The sequence below is a fragment of the Pristis pectinata genome, chromosome 13 (assembly GCF_009764475.1).
Source record: "Pristis pectinata isolate sPriPec2 chromosome 13, sPriPec2.1.pri, whole genome shotgun sequence".
Lineage (NCBI taxonomy): Eukaryota > Metazoa > Chordata > Chondrichthyes > Rhinopristiformes > Pristidae > Pristis > Pristis pectinata.
The window spans coordinates 16,833,389-16,848,521 of record NC_067417.1 but is presented as its reverse complement, the minus strand read 5'-3'; the positions used below and the strand labels follow the sequence as shown (position 1 = coordinate 16,848,521).

The following is a 15,133-nucleotide window of genomic DNA, read 5'->3' as shown; positions in this document are numbered from 1 at the left end:
AAATGGAAAGTTAACCTTTATTGCAAGAGGGTTCCAGCATTAGATTAAGGAAGATTTGCTGGAATTATCTTGGGCTTTGGTTTGAATCTGGAATACTGAATATAATTTTATCTAATGAAGGATATCTTGCAACAAAACTTCACTTGTTTGACTCTAGGAGGAGTAGTCTATCCTCTAACAAAAGTGTATTACATATCTACATTTTATGTTCAGAAAAATTATAGATACTCTTAATGAGACCTAGTATATTTTAAAAGTATTTGCCCTGGTAGATATTGAGAGACTGTTTCCAGTGGCTGGATTGAATAGAGCTAAGGAATATGGACGCCAAGATGAGGATTTGCCAACTATGTTGTAATTATTTGAGGTGGATTTGGTAAAAAGGATGTGCAGAATTTTTATGTGTTTTATGCTGTATCTGAGCATTCCTGCCAGCTTATTGGTACACAATATTGGTAGCAATTGGAGTGTCTTTCACTGGGGTCTATGAATTTACAAGCTCCTTTGGAAGAAGTACCTTTCAATTTGTGTTGATAAAGTTTCCAACCTGTGCTCAGCTGAGAGATAAGGCTGTGACAGCTGAGCAGGGATGTCCCCTATGTAGTGTTCCTCTTGATTCTGCTGCTCTTGAAACTGCTACTTTACAGGCTCGGCCCAATGGCCTTTAATCTCTGGGTCTCCTCTTCCTCTAGCATCACCTGGTCTTTTTTTGCATGTTCGTGCAGTGTGCTATAGAGTCATAGAGTCATTCAGCACTGAAACAGGCCCTTTTCATCATCTTATCCATGCTGACCATCAAGAACTAGTCTTTACATCCCATTTATCTGCACTTGCTCTGTGGCTTTCTATGCATTAGCTATTCAAGTGCTTGTCCAGATGCATGTTAAATGTGGCAAGAATACCTGCCTCCACAGTGTGCTCCAGATTCCAACTACTCTCTCATGAAAAAATTCCTCCTCAGCTACCCTCTAACATTATTACCCCAAATCTAAACCTTTGACCTTTTGCTTTAGATACTGCTATGGGAAAATTTTCCTACTGTCTATCCCATCTATGCCTTTCATAAATTTATATACCTCTATCAAGTTCCCTCCTCAGCCTCATAGAGTCATAGAGAGACTCAGTCTATAAGATTATGAGAGGCATGGATAGGGTAGATAGTCAAAGTCCTTTTTCCCATGGTATAGGCATCGAAAACAAGAGGGCTTAGGTTTAATGTGAGAGAAAGAAAGGAGTTTTAAAGGGGATCTGAGGGTTTTTTTTTACACAGTGGCTGATATCTTGAACACACTGCCAGAGGAGGTGGTGGAATCAGATACAATAACTACATTGAAGCGTACTTAAATAAAGATTTAAATAGGGAAGGCATAGAAGGATGTGGTCTTAAAGTGGGCAAATGGGATTAGTGCAGATGAGCAAAAGGGTTAGCATGGACAATGTGGTCTGAAGGGTCTGCTTCTGTGCTATATGACTCTATTACACTGATAAAAATATCACATAACCTTACTGTTCTTATGTCTAATGCTCCAGCTAATGAAGGCAATTATGCCATATGCCTTCTTCACCACCTTATCAGGCTGTGCTGCTACATTCAGGGATCCTTGGATTTCTGCATCCAGGTCTCTCATTTTCCTCAATACTCCCTAGGGCCTACAATTAATTGTCCAGCACACAACAATAACATTTCTGTTTCTGTTTGATGGTTACTGTGGGGAACCCCCTCTCTGATGCTGGCACAAGGAATTAGATGTACTATTCCTGTTCCCATATTCCTTTCACTGGACTAATATAGCCAACAATATAAACTCAAAATACTGGGAAATGGCTTTTAAAATGGACTCCAGCTTTGCTCACTTTTTGTGCATGAAAACAAAAGATCAGGCTCTGTTGCCATTTTCATATTGATATACACTTAAAACAACTTTAATGTGGAGGTAGAACGTAAAGGTGGAATTTTGGACATGCCTTGGATCTCTGGCATCCAGCATGCCCTCCTACCATGTTTCAAGCCTCAAAAGAGGCCCAAATCAAATTGTTCTTGACAGCTCCCAGTTGTCACTCAATAACTGATTAATTAGATCCAGCTTTAAAAGAAATAAAATTCATATTCCAAAAAAGGGAAATTAATATATCAAATATGTTGTGGTCAATTGAGTCAAAATATAATAATTTAATCATAATATTACGGGTCCTTCCCTGGTTATGAACGCCTGACTTATGGACAGCCCATACATGTGAACAATCATTTGGGAGATCGGTGGGATGGACTTGCCGGCTGCTGTGGAGCTGCAAGCATCTTCTGCCGTGTGGGAACTCGATTCAAAGCAATAAATTTTAAATTTTTTAAAATATTTTATTTACAGCGTGGTAACAGGCCCTTCCGGCCCAATGAATCCGCGCCACCCATTTTAAACCCAAATTAACCTACCCCGACGTCTTTGCAATGTGGGAGGAAACCGGAGCACCCGGAGGAAACCCACGCAGACACGGGAGAACGTACAAACTCCTCACAGACAGCGACGGGAATCGAACCCCGATTGCTGGTGCTGTAATAGCGTCGCGCTAACCGCTACACTACCGTGCCATTGCATACCATTGCATCTTGCAGCAAAATCTAAATGGTCAAGTTAAGTGCCCTGGTTTAACTACACCTTGCCCTTGGTTGACTTATGCTTTTATTTAAATACATTGTCAGCTGGCCACATTTCCGACTTATGAATTGTTTGGCTTATGAACAGTCCTCAGGAACGGAACCCTGTTGTAACCCTGTTGAGGAAGTGTATACATATTCTTCTTACTATTACATGCTTACTTCTAAATTAGTGATATTGTACATATAACCAATTTAGGTATAAGCACATAAGGTCATTTGTAAGCAATGACAGATATGTGGTGAGACTTAGGTTGGGCTGGTTTTGAGCCTGATGCAGACTTTGTTCTTGGAGCACATGATTAACGCTCAAGATCTAGCCTGTATGAGCTGCAGTAGTGATGAGGAATTGAGAAAGGGTTGTTTAAAAGAAAAGACCTTTTGTTTCTCTTAAGTTCTAGTGGTTCCTAGAAAGTAAGAAAGACAGGCTTGCATTTGTATAGTGCTGCTCATGACCTCAGAGTGCTCCAAAGCTCTTTACAACTATTGATGTACATTATATGTAGTTTCTGTTGTAATGTGGGAAATAATGAGCTGTCATAAAAAGCAATGTGATAATCGCCAAATAACTTATTCCTAATTAATGTTGATGAGGATTGAATGTTGGCTGGAAATGTGGGATGGCTCCTGTGTGATTCTGTGAAATAGAACCACAATTCTTTTGCATCCAACTGAGAACACAGATAAGATCTTAATTTAACATCTCACTCAAAAACCGGCACTTCCCATGGTGTAACACCTCCTCAGCACTGCACTGGAGTGTCAGTGTAGACTTTAGTACTCAGGTCTCTGGAGTGGGTACAGCCTTCTGACTCAGCAGAAAGCTAAGCCTCAGTCAACAATGAGGTTAGTCTGAAGACCTGTAAACCTTATGGGCCAAGCTTAGTCATTATAGTTTGGGAGAAACCTTGAAATGTATATTTCATTAACATCTGCGGCCAAACTAATGTGATATTGGATCTTTTCAGATATCCTTGTCTTCCAAGGGGCAATTACTGCTTCTTCCTTCAGTTCTACATTTAAAAGGTGCAATTTCTACCTGGTGTTTATTAATTAGGAAAGGTTAAATACATGGAAATCAAGGGACATTGATTTATACAAAATTTGGGAGGGAAGGGAGTTACATCAATAAAGATCACACAATCATTTTACCAGATGATTTGCACTGAATTTTAATATGACCTCTGTTGGTGCTTTTGTTTGTATACATGTACATACTTTCTGTAACATGGCATAACTGACAAACTCTTCTGCTCTATTCCTTAGGTGACCCGGTTGCCACTGGCACTGGTACCTTGATTATCACCATGTTGGATGTGAATGACAACCCACCCTCTGTTTATCCAACCGTAGCTAAGTTCTGTGAGGATTCAAAGGACCTCAGTGTGGCTCTTCTGGGAGCAACAGACAAAGATCTCGAACCAAATGCTGATCCATTCAAATTTCAATTGGGCAAGCAACCTGGAATTGAAAAAACCTGGAAGGTCACTCAAGTCAACAGTAAGAGACCTTTTCATTTTTAGAAAAAGTGATGCTACGCTCTTACGGTGAAATTTCATACCTTGTAATAGGATGTTAATGAGTACTCAATGCATTTTCTAATTTTGCCTGTAGAGCAAATTCCACACAGACACCACTACAGGTCAGCATTTAACCTGGATTGCTGGAGCTGTGAGGCAGCAGTTCTACTAACTGCCTTACCCTGTGCCATCAGTTACACAAGGTCATGAGGGATTTCAGCATCAACATTTCCCCTTGTTCCTTGGCTATATATGTATCTTTCAAACAGTCCTGCCAATGCATTGAGCATTTCATTGTGCATGCCTTTCATCTGTAGGCTGCCTCATCAAAGTCCTCAACTCAAGTCCTCTGCAGAACATATGTGTGACCTTGTCTTCTTGAGGGCTGGCAGCTGAACCACCCTAATTCCCTGCCTCCAGAGCACTACCCTAACTCCCTCTCTGTGGACCAGCTGGACTGCCCCAAGCCCCTGCCTTGCCTGCAAACTACTTGTACCCAATGAATCTCTGCATCCCACCTCCAAACTAATTCATGAACAATATCAGCATCTAAATTAATGGATATGGGAATTAAATCGAGTGGCTTTATCTCCTTTCTCTTCTCCCCCTTTTACCACTGACTGGTCAAGTTATGATGACTGACTGTAGCAAAAAAAAGAAAGACACAAGTGTAGGGTTGTGGTCAGAGAGTAGGGGAAGCCTGCAACCTTTATTATTAGAAAAGAGTATGAGATGAAGGGAAAACGTAATGTGAGAAGGGGAATTAAGTGTGAAGATATTGTCATCTTCCTGTGTGCTACTACTCAGTAAGAAGCACTCCAGTAATGAACAGTGATGTCTCTCACATGAGGGAAGGACGGGTGAGGTAACATATGTCCACGTGCAATTGTGTGCCACCTTGTCCTGCAAGACAAAAGGAGGTGTGTGCCTGAGTGTTGCTTGGATGTGTGTGTCTTTTTGGAATTACGAGCAGTCCATGCAAAGTGTGATATGTGGTTGTGAGGCTGACAACAGTGCAGTGTATAGAACATGGAATATTGAACAGTATAACACAGGAACTGGCCCTTCAGCCTATGATTAAACTAGTAACTAAACGCCTAACTAAGCTAATCCATTCTACCAACACAAGATCCATATCCCTCTATCCTCTGCATATTCATGGGTCTATCTAAGAGCCTCTTAAACACTTCTATTGTACTTGCCTCCATTACCACCCCTGGTAGTGCATTCCAGGCACCCATCACTCTGTGTAAAAGAAACCTTACCCAACACATCTCCTTCGAACTTTCCGCTTCTGTGGATGTGTGGATGCAGGCGAGTATATGAATGATAGGTATGGATTCTTATCGATGGAGATTGCTAGCTGGTGTATGCTGAGAGTGTGCTATATTGAACAATTGCCGAGGGACTCCACCATCTCTTCTAGAATAAGCCCCCCTATATAGCTCTGAATCCTGTGAAGGCTGTTATCCCCTATATTTTGCCTTTCATGAGCATCTGCCAGGCCAGCTTCAGGGAGGAAGCTCCTTCCCTTTAAGAGCAACAATAGTGAAGGAAATCTTTAACTAGGGCTAGCTGCCTTAAATGTGGGGCTGATTGAGAGTTTCAGTCTTCAGCACTAGTTTTATGCAGCCATCTGCAGCATGAATTTAGAGTGCTACCACATCAGAAACATATTAATCATGAATTGAGATCTGTGCACGTTTTCAGGAACTATCCAGTTTAGCTCCCAATGTACTTTGTGATTCTTGGCTGGACGTTAATGACAACACAAGCATAAAGTATTGGGAGATGCTGGGAAATCTGAAATAAAAGCAGTAACTAGAATACACAGCGGGAGCAGACAGTTTTGTGGAGGAAGAAACAAAGTGAACAGGTCAATGAACTTCTTTCAAACTGGAACATTTTAGCGACACAATGGAGCAGTAGTTTGTCCTCCTGGTTATGTATGCATGTTGAACTCCAGTTCTGTATCTAGTTCAATTGGTGAGCGAATTATAAGCAGGGATGGAGGCAGGGGAAGGAAGAAAGGACAACTAGATCGATTGACAAAAGGGATGGTGTGCAAGCAAAGATGGATGGTAATGGGATAAGATTGATTTTTGGGAGGTGTAAACAAAATAACTGAGTTATTACCTGTATTTGTCAGATTCACTGGAAGTTTAGTCTCTATACTAATCACATTTCTTTAATTCCAGAAAATCAAAGGGGTCATTTTGAACGTTGGATATTAGTTGAGTGGAATGCAAGGCACTGATTAAACACTGACTCTGTGGAAGTGTTCCATTACCCAGCATTGATATCTAACCTTGACGAGTAAAGTAAATTTGCACGTATGTTACAAACAATATTCACATTTTTGTTTTGTTCTTTTAGGCACCCATGCTCAACTCAGCCTTCTGCATTCGCTGAAAAGAGCAAACTACAATTTGCCAATTGTAGTGACAGACAGTGGGAAGCCCCCATTGACCAACAGCACAGATGTTTTAGTCCAAGTCTGCTCCTGCAAGAAGAACAAAATGGACTGCAGCACAGCCAACTCTATCCACATCAGCACCACACTCCTCCTGATTTCATTCATCACATTGTTCTGTGAGTTTTATTTCAATAGTTTCTTTATCTCATGGCAATTTCTAGTAAATGGTATCATTCATTTTTCCTTCCACTTATTTAGGTTCCATTTTAGGTTTGTGATGGGTCACTTTTATGTAGTAGTCATAGTTAATGTAACCTAGGCTGCGAACGTCAAGAGAGATGACACAGTGGTACAGCGATTAGTGCTGCTTCCGCATAGCTCCAGTGACCTGAATTTGATCCTGATCACAAAGTGATGTCTGTGAGGAGCTTGCACATTCTCCCTGTGACTGCATGGGTCTGTCTTTGTGCTCTGGTTTCCTCCAACATCCCGAAGATGCGCCAGTAGGATATGTGGCTATTGTAAATTATTCCAGGCATGGGTGGGCGGCAGAAGAATCAGAGGGAGTTGATGGACACTTGAGGGAGAATTGGTTACAGGAAATAGGACTGATTGGGAATGCACTGAGACCTAGCATGGACTGTATGCTCATGCTGGGTCTTATGACCTCCTCGATCCTGAGAAATATAAGAAATACTGGACTTTTGCTAGACAAAAGGTAAGGAGCTAAACTAGCTGAATACAGTTTCCCCTTCTTCTTACTGAATGGCAGAATAGGTACGTAGGACTAAATGGCCTACCCTCAACCAAATGTTCCTCAAAAATGTGTTTTTTAATATTTTATCTGCTGTCCTCTTAAAATGTGTTTTTGTGATAAGTCACCTAAATGTATTGGTAAATTTCACATTTGCCAATTAATTTAATCTGAACAGGTAGATTTGAAATTTCACAGGTCAGTCATGGCAAATAAAGAAGGCATAATTTTAATTTCGTGTTTTAAAATCTTCATCAGATCTCAAGTAAGAGAATCCTGTGCTTGAAATTACTGTTGGCAATATAAAATGAATGTATATTGCATTCATTATGAATTCCTTCTGATGGAGGGGTTTAAATTACCCAAAACTTATGAGGACAGAGAAATATAATGCAGTAAAATTAAATGTTGGTCTTCTAAAATTCTAATATATGTTCCAAGTTCATGCTATAATCTATGCCTGATTCAACAGATTCAAATTGGAAACTGGGTCAATTTGATATAATGTTTTGATGGTTATTTTAATTTCTCTCAACTTTTCATTTTCTGTGATGCACAAAACAACCTGCAATGTGTAAAGGTCATGTTGAATTCAAAATTTGTTGTCAAGCCAAAGTTGTCAATCAATAGAGGAAACCATCCACGACATAAATGATTGCAGCAAAGTGTCTATTTTTCCTGCTATTCTCGGATGCCAATGCTATTGTAGTCACAAGAGCCATCCATGCATATACAATGTTTCTGACCTGCTTGGACAATCCTGTTGCAACTTCCCTGAGTAAAAGTTTGTGTAGTTGACAAAGTCCAACAAGATGCTTCTTTGTAGTTTGTGTATTAAAAATGAACTGAAGAAAGCACAACAAAAATTCAACACACACAAAATGCTGGAGGAACTCAGCAGACCAGGCAGCATCCATGGAGAGAAACAAATAATTTCATCAGCTTTACATGGTCCATCTCTGACACCTTTCTGCCCCAGTCCTGATGAGGGGTCTCGAGCTGAAACGTCAACTGTTTGTTTCTCTCCATGGATGCTGCCTGGAGTTCCTCCAGCGTTTTGTGTGTGTGTTGCTCCAGATTCTGGCATCTGCAGAATCTCTTGTGTCAAAAATTCAACAGAGATACTTATCATATTCAACAGAAGTAGTCTAGAAGATATTGTAAAAATTGTATTTTACTTATGTTTAATTTATGTTTTTCTTGTGAATGCTGCTTATATGATGCCATGTGACTGTGATGCTGCTGCAAGTAAGATTTTCATTGCACCTGTGCGTACATGTACTTGCGCATATGACAACAAACCCAACTTTGACTTTGAGTTTGAATGAGGGCTAATTTGGAACTGCTGTTATTTAACAATAGTATAAGTATTTTTGTAAACATTTGCTTGTCCCTGTATTAATGTTAGATCCTCAGCCATAGTTCTGACATGAAGTTGAAAGGTATAACTATTCTAGAAGGGGAAACAAAAATCTAAGTTCTCAAACTTTATATGCATGAAAACCTGCTTTTAAGTCTGATGCTATATATATATAGATTGGACTTTAATGCATGGTGACGGCAGTGGAAAATGTTCATGGGGCAGATCTTCAGTCCTAATGCCCATTGCCAATGCTGGGACTTACTCAGGGATATTAACTTTTAAGTTTCAAGTTTATTGTCATGGGCATACATACCCAGGGTATAAATGTCATGAAAATTAGCTTTTTTGCAGCAACAGCACAGTCCATTACAAACGTGACGAAATAAATTACATAAACTTAAATTAACATACATTATACATAACTTACACGAAAGAATAAATAAACATAACAACATTAGTGCAAGTTGAGGGAAATATAATCCGAGGTAGAATTACACCACATCAGTTCAAGAACCTGATGGCAGTGGGGAAGAAGCTGTTGTTGACCTTGAGATATGGGTCTTCAGGCTCCTGTAACTCCTGCCTAATGGTAGCAGAGAAGAGGGAATGGCCTGGCAGTGGAGGTCCTTAATGATGGCTGTCACCTTCCTGAGACATCGCCTCTTGTAGATGTCCTCGATGGTGGGGAGAGCTGTACTCGTGATGGCCTCTCTACAGTCTCTGTAGCCCCTTGCATTCCTGTGCATTGGAGTTTCCATACCAGGCTGTAATGCATATCTGTAGATCTGTAGAAGTTTTAGTCTCCAGTGCTGGCAACAGCCCAAGTTGATGGTAGCCCCTCTGCCCAGTCCCAACCGGCTGCAGTTGCTCACGTACTGTTTGGGTGGATTCCTCATGGAATCCAATGGGGCAGGGTGATTTTCCTCAGGATCACTGGTCTTCAGGGTGGCAAATCTGCCGTGAGCCTGTGCCAGGCTTAACCTGCCAGAAGTATACCAGTCACCTGCCAATGAGTGGGAGATATAAGCTCCTGGGTAAAAGGTAAGGCAAAATGTTTTTACTATTTATTTGTTAGTTTCAATGATTTTAATTCATTTTGGCATGTGGATGTGTTATTTAGCTATTTAATAGTAAAAAAAAACATTTTGGATTTTTTACCACCATTTTCTATTTTTATTTCTTCACTGACAATGCCTTTATTTATAAATATTTACTGTACATTCTTAAGTTCCCCTAAACTGCAAAGGCAGTTAAAAATCAACCACATTGGTGCATCTGTAGTCACATATTGGCCTGGCACACAAGAATGGTGGATTTCTTTCCCTGAAAAACATTTGTGAATTAGATGGATTTTCACAAAACTCCTGCAGCTTCATTGTGAAAGTTGACCCGCACTGTAACAAAGTAGACAACAACAGAACCAAGGAACGTACAATAAGCGCTTTATTATTTAACGCTAACGGGAGTCACTAGCGGGAATGAGGGACACAGAGAAAGAGTAAACAGTGTAACCCAAGTCCTGTACTGTTCCCCACTCAAAGATTTACATGTTTGTGTCCATCCTTTTATACTTAATCTAAAGATTCCTACTTGTGGAGTTGCACATACTTGGGCAGTTGCTTACAGCAAACTTTTAGCAAAACAAGATATGCCCTAAGTACTCCCAAGCACCTGCACATCTTGCAGTCATAACTATAGTCACTCCATGGTTGAAGCAATAACAGCCATACATTATTAACCCTTACATATCCAGTTACTTTTACATCATGGTTACTATTTACGAGATTATTTTCGTTCTTCTGTATATCAATGGAAGTCCTGGTCTCCAGTGCTGGCAACAATCTTAGTGTCTGGTCCATATCTCTAGCTGCAGGTCCAGGAACTAAACCACTATCCTACCATTCCTCTGAAGGGTTGCCAGGGATCCCCTTCAACTGACACCATCGACTGCTGTGATCAGGTAAAGGTGAAGCCCGTAACGCAGAGATCACTGCCCATTGACCACAAAATCCAGTCTAATTATTGGAGTTAATGCTTCGTGTGGGACAAAGGAATTTTACCCATGAAAGCAGGGGTAAGGATAATTCGAAGCACAGACAGTGTTGGATTTGTCAGCGTGATAATACATCAAAGGATTACCAAAGTAGAGAAACAAAGGACTGCAGATGCTGGAATCTAGATGAAACCACCCCCCCCCCCCCACCGCCCCACCACCACCACCACCACCACCATGCTTCTTCTCTTCTCCCCTTTCCTAGCCTCTTCTACCCTTTTTTTCTCTCTCTCCTTACCTTTGACCCATCCCCCAGTGGATCTGCTCTCCCCTCCTCCCCTTCACCTGCCCATCACTATCTCCTACCTGCATCCACCTATCACCACCTTGTGCCCAACCTGACACCCCTCTTTTGTCCACCTATCAGTGCTCTACTTTTCCCCTCTATACGTTGGGCTTCCCATTTTCCTATCTTCAGTCCTGAAGAAGGGTCCTTACCCGAAACGTTGACTGCCTGCTTTTCTCCATGGATTACCAAAGTAACTTAAGTTCCTGATAAAAACAACAGTAGAGAAAGACAAGGTTGGGTATAACTGATTGGGAATGGAAAAGGTAACTTCACAAGTCCCTATTTGTTTCAGTGTGTTAACACTTTTCAAATACTAATCACTGCCCTCTCCCTCTGTATTATTGTGATTATCTCTCTAGCATTTAATAGATTGACTGCAACAAAACATTAGAAATTTTACCCGAAAGAGAACCTTGACATTTGCAGTTATCTGTACTGTTCTATGGGCTTGAGCAGTGATAACACAGAATGACATTTGGAAATGCCTGTCTCATTTTCATGAGTTGGGGAAAGTGTTAGGAATCTTACCATAGTGATGCAGTTGAGAGGCCCTGTCCATTATGGCATTAAATTCATGATAACTGGCATGTGAAGGCCCACTGCAAAATAATATTATACATTTACTGAGTTAATGTATTACCTAGAATTAAAGGGCATACACCATTGGCATCTCAACATTATGTTTTTTTTTTCCATTGTTAGTTTAAGGAAGCATCTTGGTTCATTTGTGTGGTTTGTAATGTGCTGGTGGGACAAATGGGCCTTGGGAAGTGTCCATACTCCAGAATGGCTATAAATCCCATCCAATATTGGGCCATGTTTACAAGATACCTGCACACTGCATTCACCTGTTGAGTGTACCCAGATAGCTCACCAGCCATATATCCCTTAATTACTGATGAGTAGGGACAAGGTGATGTGATGGTCATTGGCTAGATTGCAGGAATGCTGTGTTTTTGTGGACAGGGTGCAACTGGGAAGTTCTTCACTCTATAGGGATGATGTCAGTTGTAACTATACAGGAACAATTTGGCTAGGGACACAACTAGTTCTTTAACACCATATCTGGGATTTTGTTGAGGCCTTTGTTCTATCCCATCATATATTGCCTCAATAAATGTGAGTTAATTGAAGATCTAATAGAACGTGATATAAATCTGACCATTCTCAAACTCATGTAATATATGGAGACAATGGAAGATATGTTACGATGAGTCTTGTTCTGATATGCACACTAAATACATGCATGTTAAATTCTGGCATATGCATTTCTTAAACTTTAAAATAAAATTGAAAACACTTGTACAAAAAGGAATTAAAATATACAGATTAAATGTCTATTTGGGATAAATTAACATGATGCTTAAGTTACTGGACTAGAAGCCAGACCTCTGGACTACTGATCCAGAGATATGAGTTTGAATTCCACCATGGTAGCTGGGAAAATTAAACTCAAGTAATTTATAAATCCAGAAATTAAAATCAAATCTAGTCTCAGTGAAGATAACCATCCACCGACTGGATTGTTATGGAACCCCTCTGGTTTGCTCATTTCCTGCAGGGAAATAAATCTGTGGGATGATCTGCGGAGAGAGAAACAAGGTTAATGATTCAGGTTGGTGCCCTTTTATCAGATGTCCAACAACTGCAGATTTTTTTTGCTTTTCAGTCTGTTGTCCTCACCTGTTGTGCCTGAGACGTAACTGCAGACCCAACATTGTGGTGGACACTTAACTCATTTCTGGGGAGATTAGAGATGGACAATTAATGTTGGCAGTGCAGTGCCAGTGATGCCCACATTCTGTGAATGCATTAATAAAAAATTGAAACAACATTGATTAGAATATATGTCTCAAAAAATTTCCATTGTATTGAGTTAAACCTCTCTCTTTAAAATTTGCCAATTGAAGTAGTTCTAATCTTTCTGTCTTGTATAAAAATAATAAATTTAATTAGAGAAAAGAGGAAATCTGGGCAAAGAAGTTTAAAATTGTCTAGAGTACAATCTACTTTGAACTTCTTTTGTATTTTTTACCCTTGTGCTCCAACAAGGATGTATTTTATCCAATGACATGGGTTTAAAGAACTGATGCATCAATAACAAGTTAGCCATTTACCAGTTACTATTAGTAAAAGAATTCCATAATAGAATATGCTTTCCCAAAGAGAATACAGAGGAGATTCACTTGGATTGGATGGATTGGAGGACTTTAGCTATTAGGAAAGATTAGATAGGCTGGGCTTGTTTTCCCTGGAGTGAAGGAGGCTGAAGGGTGACCTGATCGAAGTATATGAGAGGGGTATAGATAGGGTAAGATAGTTAAATGCTTTTTCCCATGGTAGGAGTATCGAAAACTCCTTCCTCTCACCGTAAACCCATAGGACATAGGTTTATGGTGAGAAGAAGGAGTTTTAAAGAGGATCTAAGTGATAATTTTTTTTTACACAGAGAATGGTTGATATCTGGAACACACTGCCAGAAGAGATGTTAGAATCAGATACAATTACTACGTATAAGAGACAGTTAGATAAACACTTAAATAGACAAGCAATGTAAGGACCGGATCCTAAAGTGGAAAGATCAGCTGTTAATGTTTCAGGTCTGGGACTCTTCATCAGAACTGAGAAAGAGAGAAGCAAGTTAGTCTGGGAGGATTATAGGCTTGGAAGGGATAAGAAGGAGTAAAGCCATAGAAAACAAGGCAGGTAATGTTTAAATCGAAGCGTTATTTAAGTGGAAGTCACTGTTGGTCAGGGAGAACCGGGGAGATGGTAAATGGAATTTAGTGAGAGTTAGGACTGAGACAAATGAGCTTTCAATGTCAAGGTGCTTATGAAGAGTGGAGTAATGTAGCTTATTCAATATTGCATTATAATAGTATGGTCTAGTATCTGAACTGTGGTAAGATGTCATGAAGCATGAGCCACAAACAAACAGTTCACTCGGAGTTATTGTATTTATCTTCAAATGTACAACATTGCTCTACCTTTGCACTCAATTACTCTTTTTATTTCCCAGGCCTGTAACAAGCACTGATGTTTGATGCTGCCCACGGAGTTGCTGTGGCAACAAGAGGGGAAAAAAAGCCAAATCCGAAGATTTTACAGGATTTACAGTTGCTCAAGTTCTAGACCTCCTTGCTCCAAGCACGCTTTAATTTGTACCTTCACTAGTCTATCAAACTGTGCTATGGTCAATGACAGCCTCTGACCTTACTAGCTTCCACTAATGGGTTCCACCTCTATAAGCAAGTGTTGCATTGCTTTTCCTTGAAGTTAGACTGAACATCCATGCAGAGGACATGAAGATAGAATACATAATTAACCCAATATTCTGCTCTACAATATTTTAATTGTAATAGCATTGAAAAGAAGGCTATTTTGTCAAAGTAAAACATTTTTTACAGGAGACACTATTTGGAAGCTAAGTAAGACATGCTGTTGGTTCTTGTAAGGCAAATTGTTCTGTGTGTCAAGGAAGTTTTAAGACAAATTGTTCTTTGTGTCAAGGAAGTTAAACATAGATTGTGCGTAAGTGGTAAATATTGCTGTACATGCCTTTTATTTCCTAATTTCTTTTTTCAACCAGTATTTTTAGGCAGAATTAAATTCAGTAACCTCTATACTGCCACATACAGGACTGTATTGGTATTACATTAAGATGACACAACTCTGCCATATCGAACCATGTTTAAACAAAAGGTTTGCATGGCTTCAAATTAAGAATAGCAGATGACGGCAGAGTAAAGGGCAATATGCTTTCTTCTAGAATAAGTCAAGACTCTGGCAGTTAGCTATCCAATGGGTTAAGAACTGAGCACAAACTTGTCACAGCATTCGGAATGTTGCATGCTAATGATTCTGCATCACTGTGAGGTGTATGATATATTCCAAGTGGAAATTGCAATGCAAGAAATCCTCACATTATTAATTATCTTGTAGCTTTGCCAGTCTGTGTCTTACTTACATTCAATGTTCAATGAGGGGAAATTGTTATCTTCTGCCGATTTCTTTGATTCACCATCTCATGAATATTGGTAGAGAAACTGCAGAACTCCCTTAAAGCTCCATTGCCTATTAGTCTTGGT

The 15,133-nt window shown here is 39.9% G+C and overlaps 1 protein-coding gene across 1 annotated transcript in view; it reads left to right on the top strand.

The window, feature by feature from the left end:
• Positions 1–14,177, top strand: part of cdh13 (cadherin 13, H-cadherin (heart)) — a 578,498-nt gene extending 564,321 nt beyond the window's left edge. Inside the window, exons 11-13 of the mRNA XM_052028448.1 lie at positions 3,917–4,150; positions 6,547–6,762; positions 14,065–14,177. Coding sequence (XP_051884408.1) covers positions 3,917–4,150; positions 6,547–6,762; positions 14,065–14,072 — 458 coding nt within the window. The 3' untranslated portion in view covers positions 14,073–14,177. The remainder of the gene's footprint in view (positions 1–3,916; positions 4,151–6,546; positions 6,763–14,064) is intronic.
• Positions 14,178–15,133: the final 956 nt, after the last annotated feature.